The sequence below is a fragment of the Trypanosoma brucei genome, chromosome 11, assembly GCF_000210295.1.
Source record: "Trypanosoma brucei gambiense DAL972 chromosome 11, complete sequence".
NCBI classification, from domain to species: domain Eukaryota; phylum Euglenozoa; class Kinetoplastea; order Trypanosomatida; family Trypanosomatidae; genus Trypanosoma; species Trypanosoma brucei.
In genome coordinates this window covers 999,228-1,011,491 of record NC_026744.1, presented here as the reverse complement: position 1 = coordinate 1,011,491, position 12,264 = coordinate 999,228, and the positions used below count along the sequence as shown (strand labels likewise).

General features: G+C 51.5%; 6 protein-coding genes across 6 annotated transcripts; all 6 read right to left on the bottom strand.

Annotated features, from left to right (window-relative positions):
* Positions 1–192: 192 nt before the first annotated feature.
* On the bottom strand, positions 193–507 carry TbgDal_XI4000 (hypothetical protein, unlikely; the record flags this gene model as incomplete). The annotated part of the gene is made up of 1 exon (XM_011781244.1): positions 193–507. The coding sequence occupies one exon, from the start codon at positions 505–507 to the stop codon at positions 193–195; it is 315 nt and encodes a 104-aa protein (XP_011779546.1).
* A 258-nt stretch (positions 508–765) lies between these two features.
* TbgDal_XI3990 (hypothetical protein, conserved) lies at positions 766–1,491 on the bottom strand (the record flags this gene model as incomplete). Its single annotated transcript, XM_011781243.1, has 1 exon — positions 766–1,491. The coding sequence occupies one exon, from the start codon at positions 1,489–1,491 to the stop codon at positions 766–768; it is 726 nt and encodes a 241-aa protein (XP_011779545.1).
* Positions 1,492–2,491: 1,000 nt separating this feature from the next.
* Positions 2,492–5,044, bottom strand: TbgDal_XI3980 (hypothetical protein, conserved; the record flags this gene model as incomplete). Its single annotated transcript, XM_011781242.1, has 1 exon — positions 2,492–5,044. The coding sequence occupies one exon, from the start codon at positions 5,042–5,044 to the stop codon at positions 2,492–2,494; it is 2,553 nt and encodes an 850-aa protein (XP_011779544.1).
* Positions 5,045–5,211: 167 nt separating this feature from the next.
* On the bottom strand, positions 5,212–5,565 carry TbgDal_XI3970 (hypothetical protein, unlikely; the record flags this gene model as incomplete). The annotated part of the gene is made up of 1 exon (XM_011781241.1): positions 5,212–5,565. One exon carries the CDS (start codon positions 5,563–5,565, stop codon positions 5,212–5,214), a length of 354 nt encoding a protein of 117 aa, XP_011779543.1.
* Positions 5,566–5,792: 227 nt separating this feature from the next.
* On the bottom strand, positions 5,793–8,846 carry TbgDal_XI3960 (hypothetical protein, conserved; the record flags this gene model as incomplete). The annotated part of the gene is made up of 1 exon (XM_011781240.1): positions 5,793–8,846. One exon carries the CDS (start codon positions 8,844–8,846, stop codon positions 5,793–5,795), a length of 3,054 nt encoding a protein of 1,017 aa, XP_011779542.1.
* Positions 8,847–9,761: 915 nt separating this feature from the next.
* Positions 9,762–12,158, bottom strand: TbgDal_XI3950 (hypothetical protein, conserved; the record flags this gene model as incomplete). The annotated part of the gene is made up of 1 exon (XM_011781239.1): positions 9,762–12,158. One exon carries the CDS (start codon positions 12,156–12,158, stop codon positions 9,762–9,764), a length of 2,397 nt encoding a protein of 798 aa, XP_011779541.1.
* Between the last annotated feature and the right edge of the window lie 106 nt (positions 12,159–12,264).

Sequence of the window (12,264 nt, the reverse complement as noted above, 5' to 3'; positions counted from 1 at the left end):
CAACAACAGGGTGGTGTGCTACACACAACTCCGCGAGATCCACACCCGTTATTTGCCCTTCCATTTTCCCGTCAGTTCCGACAAGAAACCTGCGGCAACGTCACGCGTTTCGCGATGCGTGCTACGCATATTTTAGCGGGGGAAATTTATGTGCGCATGCCTCTTCACACATCCTCCAGTCTGCAGTGAGGTTCATTCACGAGCACGTGAGCACTTTAATCCTTTCGTTCGGTTTTCTTCTACCGCTGGCGCTAGCGGCACAGCGCCTGCAATGAACCCTAACGGCAGACCCATAATCTCGGTGAGCGCGTATTTCGCCGCGTGTGCAGACCGAATGGGAGAAGGGGATTTAAGTGAAGAGCGAGATGGGACCAAGAGAAACACATGAGGTATACACATATGTATATATATGTTTGCACAAACATGCGCCACAGACACGCCACGAGCAACGTGCAAGAAGGTGTAGGGTGAATGCAGATAACAGCAAGGAAAAAAAAAAAACTGCATTCCTTCTCGTTATTGCAGCGTTAACGAACAAGGATCAGATTGCATGCTGCAATTGAAGATGAAAGTGAGAGGAACATCCAGCAATGGTTTTCAACTTCCAGATGCATCATTCCGAATAACACATGCCAAGTAGAATCTCTCAAACAACGCGGGTAATCGCCTCAACCGGCGGCCGCATACGTCCCTCTGAGGACTACACGAGTGACTACGCCACAACCACAGCGCATCTCGCTGTGGCCGCAAAAGAGAAGAGCTCCTTTAGATGAGCCCAAGCCACTCACTCCAACCTTGTGGTTGCCTCTCCACAAGATTGTTGGTTGTTTGCGCATTCAACAACGCCGTGCGCGTGGCCACCGTAGCAAGTGTACGGGCTGGGGGAACAATATTTTTTGTGCTGACGTAATCAATGGGTTTCCGTGGCGGAACGACGATGGGTGTGGGCACCACCCGGTTAGGTCGCACCTGTTGGAGCTCGCCGCGCAGCCGCATTACTTCCCGCGCCAAATATTCTATATTCTCCGCGCTAGGCTGCAAGTGGGCCTGCACATCAGCGTCCCAATGCGCCTCGCTCACTCCCCGCTCCGTTTGTTCGTTAGCATTTGACTCACCAGTCCCATTTTCCACCCCGACGCGCTGCTGGTCTCGCATGCCGTTGAGGTCTCTCAACTTTTCTCCCCAGTCCACATTCCCGCCAATGCACTCTTCAAGATGCGTAACAAAATGAACCATCGCCTCAAACTTCGTCATGGCGCCTAGTTGTTTCCAAGCATCGTGTTTGGCACGCTCCCGAACCTGCCATATAAAAGGAGCGCCACTGGTGCACGGGCCGTGCTCCACCTGCTGTCTGAGTGCGTAAAAAAGTAGCTTTTGACAGTCGTTGAGCTTCGTGCACGTCTCTAGGTCACCATATTCACGATCAAAAAATTCCGTTACTTTGTGGTACTTGTCGGGATAGGCGATGTTCGCACCTTTATTCCCCTTCATATGTGCTCTGCCTATTTATTGGCGCCCTGCACCGTGCAGTGGGAAGCGCTGTTTTACCCCCGATTTATATACGTGCAACGATGTACAATTTTGTGTTTCGTATGGAAGAAAATTGGGGGACAAATTGTGTGAAGGGATAGAAGGCATCTTTATCGTAATTCGCTGATCACGAGAGGTCAAAAATCAGGGGGTTCTCTTTTCCCTATTAAAAACATTTCGCAACACTTTCCAAAGTGGTGATCACTTTCCTCTTTCACCCACACTCAACTTTTCCATCTCTCTCTTTTTTTTTTTCAAAAAAACGAACAGCAAACACCGAGGGTTCAGCCTCGCATAGACATCTCCCACCTTTTCCATTCCGTTTCACAGGGGCGACAACAACATCAAGAAAGACACAGTTGCCAACGGAGTCATCCAGCAGTTGTTGGCCCCCACATTAAGCGCCACAGCAAATTAAGAAAACTGCGTGCAGCACCCCATAACCTATTTTTTATTGGTACACCTTGTTTTCCCTGACAGGAAGGTTTGAATATGTTATGGCACTAGAGGAAGGAGGGCCGGTGAAACAGTTGCGTACCTACGGGGGTTCATACAAGCCTACACAGTGCCGCAAAGTATGGTATAAACACGTATACCGTGGAAAATAATAACAACGAGTTATGACAGAGCAAGCGAAATGAGGAGACAGATTAGAAGAAGAAAAAAAAAAAGAATAAAAATAAGCGAAATCCGTCAAGCAACTGCGACGAAAAGTTGTGTACAGCGCACATGTTTCCTCAAATGGGTGGGGAAACTTTTGTGTTTGGAGTTGCGTTGTCATTGTTTGGCTTTTTTTCACACCAAATTTGCCCCCTCTTTTCCACTCGACGTACCCCTCCCCCCCCTACCCTTCCTGGCCCCTCAACCAGACCTCACAGAACGTGCATGGGGAGGAAAAGGGTAGAAATCAACTTCGTGTAATCAAGCAGGTACCAGATATTTTTCCTACGAACAACGTTCATCAATCATCTCCGTCCGTTACTCTTGGTGCCCCTTCCAAAAAGATTTCCCCGGGGTTCCTCACGTTATCAACTCCACCGCCTGCGGCATCGTTGCCATCCTCAGCATCGATCAGGAGATTGGGCGGCTCGGGGAACCCATCGACATCAGAGTTGAAAGCAAATAGAGACTCGCCCTCAGGTGGCGGTGGCACACCAAGCTGGCCTGTCTCGTCATGCACAACTGGCGGCTGGTCAATGCCAGAGATATGTGCATAACCCACCGACCCGAGTGTGTCCGACGTGCCCTCGGTGCCTCCAGCTCGCATTTCGCTCGCGTCTTGCAAGTAGTTTGCAACTTGTGTCGAGTGCAGTTCCATCGGATCAGAGTTCGCACTCACTGCTGGATTCCACTGTAGCAGTGCCTCCTTGGAAGCATCATCGCTGAACGCGCTGACCTCGGCGGCAGTAACAGAACTCAGCAGGTGCAACACATCTAGCACGGAAACCGTATCGCTCCCCATGGCACGTAGTTGGGTCTCCAAGTTCACATAGACCGAATTCATCGTTCGGCGGAGGAAAGCACTTTGCTGTTCAGCCGTCTGCTGGCCATCCAATATTTCTACAGCTGATGCTTTGGCCTCTGCCCGTTCCTGCAGCATCGTCGTCATCCTTGTAAGCGCATCGACATGCTCCTGCAGTTGGCGCCTCTCTGCTATGTGACGTCCTTCAGCTTGCTGAAGCGCCGTTTCCAGCTGCACTGCACGCTGTTCACTGGCAAATAGACGATCCTTCCACTCCTGTGTTGTGCAGCCATCGGTTGCGGCGGGGTCTAGGGCCCGCTGTTCCTTATGCTTTTGCTCAGTTGCTCGGACGCCGGCTTCATAGCCTTCGCGGAACTTTTCCTCCCCTACACGTTCTACGGCCTGTTGCTGCTGAACATGGGCCTCCACGAGCCGCAGGCGCCTATCTTCTTCAAGTTGCTGCACGCGCGCTCCGTGAGTTTCCTGTTGCAGCTGCAGGTCCTTCTGTAACTGGAGCACCTCATCCTTGTGCCGACTCATTGCCTCCAGGGCCCGATGGTAATTACTCGTCTCCTCTTCGAGCCGTCCTTTCAGTCTTTCAATAGTCGCAAGAAGCCCATCACGGTCTTTTACCGCATCTTCCAAATCCACCTCACCCATCGGCACCTTCCCTACAACTTTTTTGACGATCCGCTCAATCGCTGCGTTGTTTTTCTCTATCTTCTCATCAATGCCAAGGCGATCAACCTTCTCATAAAGGGTTGCAATCTGAAGGTGAAGTCGCTCCACGCTTCGCTCAATTGAGCTCAACTGCCCTCCCTCGGCAACTGGGGCACTGACGCTCTGCTTCTGTTGCTGCTGCTGTTGTAGCGTCTGTAGCAGAAGGACTTGCATGAGCGAATTCACGTCTGACGACCCTGTTTGCGCGGCTCCAGTTTCCACCGACCCTGGTGGGCACTCCCTACGGTCACTTATTACCGCTGGCGCTCCCAATGCCGCCGTTGTGTTATCAAAAGCGGAGTTAACATTGTCTGCTTCTACCGTCCCCACTTGGTGTGCGGGCCTTGAAGCTTTGTTTCTTCCCACGGCCCGCAGAATCTCGTGGCAAGTGATGTGTGTAACGACCGTATCAGACGGCTGAACCTCCGGATTCCCCAAGCCGCGGTTCACTTTCGTCAACCGCGGCGTCACAAACACCAGTCGTGAGAAACCACCTTCCCTCATGCCAGTCAGGGCGTTTTCTACACCAATCATCATTGTACCGGAGCCCACACTTACCTCACGCGGTGCCTCTGGTGGCACCTCCTCAATCACTTTCCCTAACGAAAAAAAGGACGTTCCCGGCACCCGTTGTAGCAGCCAAGACGTGAAGGAAATCGTTACCGTGTCTCCACGCGTTACCGTGCGTGCGGCTGCGCCCAGCTCTTCGTATGGCGACGCGCCGCTTCCCCACTCAACAATTGGAGGCGTCACTCCACTGTCTTGCAGACGCGAAGAGTTGAGGGCAGTAAGTACTGAAGCAACAAACTCTGTGCACTCCCGGCGCCCCTTGAACATCAGTGACCAATGACCTCCAAAACTTGGATCGAACAGCGAGGCGTACTGCGGCTCCCCTTCACTCTGAATGAGTTGCAGATTTTCGTCCATGCGCACCCGACACTGCGGTCGCTTGTCCCGGTCAATAATTGCAATGAGGGGAGGAGCCGTGGCGCTTGTACGAGGCACACATGCGGCCACAACGCATGACCCAATCACCTCCTCTCCTTTGTATGCGACCACCACGGCCTGTACTGCTGTTTGCAGTGGCGACGAAGCATTTGACTGTTGCCCAGTGGCGCCTCCACTACCCATCACCGAACGTGCTACCGCTTTGTCAGTCCCCTTATCTTCGTAACGCAGGGATGTAACGCCTTGCCTTGACTGCATATCATCTTCTGCAAACATCGACCTCATACCTCTGCTCGCTACTTGTCGTGTGTTTCTATTTCCAGATGGACCCTGATTAGCCAATCCTTCACCTTCGTCACCCGACGAATCCAAACCACCAAACATTTGGGGTAAAACACACAGGCACACCCCCGAACACGCGACACACAGCCGGGGCCACGGCTACACCTCCTCAACTTCTGACAGAAGTAACCTAAAGTGTAAACTACACGAACACATACAAAGGAGGGGAAGCCAAGGGAAAGAAATAATGGGCGAAAACAGTGGACAGATCAGGCTGTGGCGTAATTCAAAAGCGTGCTTCCCACGCAAAACCTTTCTTTCATGCAGACCGACCACAAAATGATGATATTTGAATCCTCTTCATCCCCTCCTACCACTCTTATTTGGCGTCTCGCCCTTGGCACACAAAAGCATATGTTATTCCGCCGAGTAGATGACATGTTTACGCCAGGCGAGAGATCCCTTCTCAACACAGGCTGAGGAGCAACGTGAAAGATAATCTTCCCTCCATTCCTACAGCACCGAGGCCTTTCGCCGAGCACAGACACAACACAACAACCTAAGTACCGAAACATGCAGAGGAAAGGGGCGAGAGGAGTGGACTTGAGGAATGAAATATACATGGAAAGGGGTATTATCCATATATATATATATATATATATGCATATGCATAGCGCACACTCACAACATACATAAACAAAACTTCCCCTATTACTGGGGCAAATAGGAGGGAGGGGTGTTATAGACAATAGCGGCTACGCTGTACGAGTTCCAATGCACTCTAAGTCTCTGTGTGGCCCTCTTCACAACCCAACCCGACGAAGTAAGAAACGAAAAGACAACAGGTCACTTACAGTTCAAAACACGAATCATCGTGAGGGTTGTGGAGCATAAGCCACTCGGCGAGGAAGTCTACAGGGTCAACGGGTCGCCTTTTACACACCTCTACTAGTCCCTTGCTCAGCAACGGCATGATGTTATGGTTAAGATACATCCGCAGCGGTCTTTTGCGTTCTTCTAGGGCCTCCCGGTCCGCGAGGTCGATGGCGCGCCGAGCATCTTCTACGACGGATCGCTGCTCGCTCTCCATCATGCACTCACGCAACTCGCGTTCGTACTGCTCGGTGATGGCACGCATCTCCTTCTTTCTTTCTTCCATTTCTAAATTACGAGCTCGTATTTCTTCATCGAAGAGTTGCTTTGGAGAGAGCCCCAACGTGTGGGAGGGTCCGACGTATGCGCAGAGAAGTTTCTCCAGCTGACCTGGTTCGGGCACGGCGAAATCGGACTCCGGTGGTGGCGGAGGCAGTAGGGGCTGACCACTCACATCAACCGCCAACACGGTGGGGGTGCGGCCTCCTGGCGTAAGCACTTTGGCGACGGTGCTGGCAGTTTCGAAGAAGTTTGGAAGGGTGTATTCTGCGTTCGTGTACTGTTGTTGGTAGTTTGCCATCGCTGCCTCGAACCGCCTCAGACACTTTTCCTCAGTACTTCCCGTCTCGCCTGATATCTTGGAAACAGCGGTCAGACGATCAAGGAGGTAATTATCCGGAGCAGTAAGGACGAAGACAAAATCAGGCAACCGATCTTCGTCACACAACTCCGTGCTCTCGGGTGGAGCATTCGCCGAGAGTGACGCCGAGTGACGCACAACCGCCGTCCTTGCATACCCTCCACTACCGGCTGGTGCGGAGGGCAACGAAATTACTGTGTCTTCATTGTTTTCGGGAAGCTCCAGTGGGGTCTGGCCAAAGACAAGGCGAGCCTGCTCCACGGTCTCTGGAAAGCCGTCAAGCACGTATCCTTGGTTACGGCAATCCGGACGGGACAGCCGCCACCGCACCATGCATGCAAGTGCCTTGTCCTGAAATGGAGCACTTTCCTGTTGTACAGGATTGTGTTCTTCTTCTTCAGCGACTGGCTTCTTGTTTACAACTTTTGCTACACGCTTCTGCTTCGTTCCCTCTTTACGCTTCTTTGGGTTACTGGAACCCAACGGGTCATTTGAGCTTGGGGGCTGTACTCTTATCCGCATTGAGAGTACACGCTCCATTGACGCAATAGTATCACGTATTTGTATAGCACGTTCGTTGCCCTGGTACCAATCGTCGACGAGTGCCTCCACGTTTTGCATTTCCTCCTCGTTCAGCGAAAAGTCAACCGCCTTACCATCGACATCATCCTCAGCAACGGTAGTTGAACAATCCACTAGCCTGGTGCTTTCCATATTTCCCTGCCGGCCGCTGTCGGGGGACGCTGTTGGTTGCTGCTGTGTCTCACCCATGGCATTTTGGTCATCTTCCTCTTCTTCCTTAACCTCTGGCTTATTGCGCGGTCGCAAGAATGCCCGCTTCTTCGCTTCTTCACGACGCGTCTTTTCCCGTTCATGTAGGCACTGACGGAACTTTGCAAGTCTAGATTTCAGGATCTCGATGTGCTCCTTGTACTCTTCCCGCACTTGCTCTATCGTGAAAGTAGGCACATGATAGTGCCGCTTCGCCACAGCCCCGGACAGGGCAGTTTTCCCGGACAGAGGTGGCCCGAGAATCAGGATGCGTATCGGTTGCAAGTTATGTGACTCAATGAACTCATGGGCAACCTTATCAATGGAATCCACGAAACCGCCCCGTGCCGCCCAATCACTTTCGTCCATCATTTCATTCATCGTGGAATTCTCCACACGAAGGTTCATCGTAAAGAGCTCTACGTTTTTGTGAAGCAGGTACTCCGAAGGCGGTACATGGAATGTTTTCTCCCCACCGAACGCCCGGTTTAGTGCGAGAACCATCCGCCGCCATGAAACATTACTGTTATCTGTAGCGAACACGTAGCGGCTTGTTGGCGGTGCAGCCGCCTCCAAAAGCCGCTGCGCAAACGTCACGAGGTCGCGAATATGCACACATGGCACAATCTGCGAGCCACTACCATATATGGGCAATCCATGTTCCTCCCGGCTCCACACCTGGCGAAAGAAGGACTCCATCACATCTTCCCCCTCACCGTATGTGAGACCCGCAAACACAACGCAGGTCTGCAGATGGCGATCATCGCTGTTCGCTGAAGCCACAACTCGTTCCGCCTCGCGCCAGTTGAAATACTTGGCATGCGGGATGCGACGGTTGTATTGATCTTCTGTTAGGAGTTCCAACTCACCTTCTGCCTCCCCCTCCAAGGGAGAGTTTTCATAATCATCTTCGGCCACCTCTAGAGGTCCCAACAAAGCCTCCACTTCATCTGGTTTCATGGGCTGCTGCACCTCCTCCTGTTCCTCCTCATGGTGTTCTCCCTCCTCTTCATTCTCAACAGAGTCTGTTTCGCCGTTCACTTCCTCCACCGACTCCCTCTGTAGGGGCGGCGTGGCGTACCACGTTAGTAGTGACGAGACGAGAATAAGGCGCTTTGTTTTTCGCAAAATCTTTGTTGTGAGAAGGTGCACAATGTCAAATACATCCTGTGCACTGCGCAACTCAACTACTATCAGGTCTGATGCCAGCACGGCCTGGTGCAACTTGGGTCCATTTCGGCGCCAGAAGACATTGAGCTGATGGCTCGTCCCGTCCGCATTATCTGGGCCCTGTGTGGCGCCACCGTCGATAGTGGAACCAAGATTGGCTTTTTCGGCCTGGGTTCCGAGGTCGATTACGGTTGGCAGTGACTGACGGGACCGGAAACTGTGACCCATTTGGAACGGTAGCGTGTCACAGTAATCAATAAAGTTTTCCACGCTGCTCTCACTCCACATGCACGCGTTAATCCTGTAGCACGTACCCGTCTTACTCTTGCGGCCGTAAAACTGCTGAAACATCCTCCGACCAAAGTACGTGTCAGCGTAGAGGATGAGAACGCTGGTTGTTGTGCGGCTAGCGAAGTCCTCCGAAAGACATGACACTTCTTCTACGCTCATTTGTTATTTAGAGCGATCTCTCCTCTTTCACTGCTCCTTGCTTCGTTGAGCTGCCTGATCCTTTATGTGTCCTAAACTTCTATCTAATTTATATTCTCTTTGTTCTGTTTATCTTCCCGTTATTAATGGTTCTCCTCCTCACCTTTTAGGGACTCTAACTGCAAAAAAAACAAACAACACCGTCAGGATTAGGTGAACGTACCGCACGCACAAGGACCGAGTGAAAAGAAAAGATGGGAAGATGCTTAAAACAACAAGATATCCGGACTTGTCGGAAATCTTCAAAGAGGAAAGTTACCTCATTACCGACGACCCAAGCCAACACACTCGCGCTTTAAAGGGAGAGAATAATGGTGATGAATTGATTAAGAGTCGGAAGGTAAATCAAGTGGCCAATCGCTTCTTGTCCCACCCTTCTTTACCCTAGTACACAAACGCGTGTGATGTATACACTTGCATACGCACATGCGTGTATGTGTTTGCGTGCGCGAACCATCCTCCTGTTTGGCATTAGATCATACACACACCGATCAAACGCCTAGTCACCACGTTTACTTACCTTAATTTGCATCATCTTACTTTCAGCCTCTTACTCATGCAGTCCACCCCTTCCACGCAAACCGTACACCGTCGAACTCATGCCCAAACCATCACGACTCGCAGCGGTGCCACTTACTTTTTACACATCATCACGATTTGCTGTTTCAATGAAAACTAGCTCCTCAGCCCAAGTACCTTTTGCTAGCTGGTTAAGGGTAGCGGCGGCGCATTCCACAATTATAAACTTCACAATATTTGCTTTTTACCTTGCTTCTTCTCTTTCCTCCCTTGTATTTGTTTTCATTTTCATCCACAATCCGTTCTTCGTTTTTCCTACTAGTCTCCAACCTCTCCGACCCTTTCCCTTCGCTGATGTCAGGTCACCAGGAAGTGAATGAGTTTCTTCAGCAGCCGGAGATTGTTTCGACTGCATCGGTCAACTGCTTTATCGTCGACAATCTCCAACTGTTCCAATACATTTCGCAACTCGCGTTTTGTCAGCTCAAACATCGGCTTGTGTTTGCTATTACCATCTGCTGCCCTGCTCTTCATATCCTTCAGTGTATCATCCCACTCAACAAAGAAGGCGTGAAGGGCCTTGACACGCGATGGAATGAGCCCCTGCAAATTATTCAGCTCAAAGGATAACTGGAGACAGAGGCTAAGAAATGTAGGCAAGGTAATCGACTGCGGATTCACCATAGCTGTCACGTTATTCACGCACACCTCACTCTCGAGGAAGTGCAACAAGACGGTGATATCAGATGCCTCCAACACGGTCGTAAAGGAGGTGACCCAATCGTTTGCTTCTGCTAGCGCGATTGCCCGCGCCACAAGAGCGTCTGGATCCACCGGCTGGGTCGGTGCTCCGCCGTGCCTCACAACCTCCATTGTGGCCATCAATTCCGATGCAAGTAACTGCTTCTCACGGTTCAGGGACGCCGTGAACTCCCTGGCTTTAGCAACACAACTAGCTGTCGCAGCTGATGAGGAATCCACGACAGTTTTCATCGTTTTGTGGTATCCTTTTACTGCGCGAACGAGTGTGCGTACGGCAGCGTCCACGCCGTTGCTGAACAGGCGCATGCTGTCCGTGGAACGAACAATGGGGGTTCCGGAGCTCAACTCAACCTGATCTGCCTCCTTTGCACCCTTCGCTACGGCGTCCTTCAGGCGCCGGGAAAGTTGTGCCTTCACTACCTCGGTGGCAGTATCTACGGCCAGCTGCTCTGACTTTTCCACAATAGAACGGATTTCCTCCAGTAGTTCCTGCTGCCTGGGGGTGAGGTTATCGGTAGATTGTCCTGCTACTTGTTGTTGCTGCTCCAACCTGCCTTTGTTACGAATGGCAAATTCGCGCCCGATTGTCTGTGCTTTTTCTCGCTCCCATGCCTCTTGAAGGAGGCGCATCGCTTCCGATGCATGTTTTTGCAAATTGACAACTCGTTCATCAATGCTTCGCAGCGTTTCACAGAACTGAGAGGCTTGTTGACGGACAATGTTAGATGCAACTCCCTGTGGCACGGCGTTTGTCGTTTTGTCACCCAAGACGGACGAAGAGACCGATGTCAGTGCTGTGGGCAGAGCAATCTCTGTCCCACCGATGTGTGCCGCCTCGTTTTTCGGAAACCACGAGGAGGCGGAGTTTGTCCTCAGTGAAGGTGTGTTGGATGCTTCCGCAGGCTTTTCTACGTCCAGCACTTCTCCATAGAAACCGGTCGCCGTGCGGACGGTTAAAATCACCTGGTACTCGACAGATGTGCTGCTCGCCGATTCTGTCATCTTGCTAACCGCTGCCGCACTTCCCAGTACGGGGCCATTAAGTCTCCACGAAGTAACACGATCGACCTTGAAACTACTGCGGTTGAGCTCCAGCACCACAGCAAGAGGACGCTGTTTTGAGCAAAGCGTTATATACTCTTCTGTGGGTGTGCAGCTAATAAGAAAAGCATTTTCGTCCCCATCCACCACTCCATCGTCCTCCATAGTGATGGATATGTCCTGTTTGAGAGTAAATGTCTTCGTACGTTGGCTGTAGGACCACAATCGGAGTTCCCTGTTGCCATGAGACGCAGTAACAATGAACAAGTTATCCGAATTTTCATTCGAAAAACTGCGTCTCTGGAAGAAAAATGCGGCAGTTGGCATCGAGTTGGCGTGCGGTTCCCAGACTTTCGGTAAGACGCTCGCGCCGGCTGTTGCTGATACGAGGTCGAGGCAGTTCGCCTTTGCCGGCGCTAACAGTAATTTCGCCTGCTGATGATATCCAATTACCGAATGTTTTACAAAAGTGCGGGGTGCCAGTCCAATTGGTGACGTTTTTGATGACTCCATATGCACCTCAAAAGCACAAGACCTCCCTAGTACATACACGATATCTCCATAACCCACAGTTACACCGTATACTTCTTCGGGCAGACGCACCTCACGTTTCTCGATCTTTACATCCCCGTTCGCCTGCCTGATAGGGGCCAGTCGCGCTACCACATTACCACCGGCTGCGAAAAAATAGCAGTGTTCCAGTAACCCCTCAGAGGAGACGAGGTTGCGGAGTACTGTAGCGCCCACTTCCACCTCCGCGTAACTTCCCCTGTGTGTGAGAACACGAAGGCGGTTAGATTGCTTCATGTTCATGCAGAGCAGCCGGCGGTGGGATGAAATCAGCGCAGGTACGTCATCGTTAAAAGCGGTTGCCTTAACTGAAATCAACGGCACCTCAATGCGCAACGCGCTGGCTTCGCACTCCCTGCACACGTACGTAAGGGTGTCCATGGTCACTCGAAACCTATGTGTAGGCGCGATGGATATCAACAGAGGTCCTTTTTACGCCAGCCACCCCCCTCTTGTTTTACTCGAAAAAGTGCCCAACTAAGCAAAA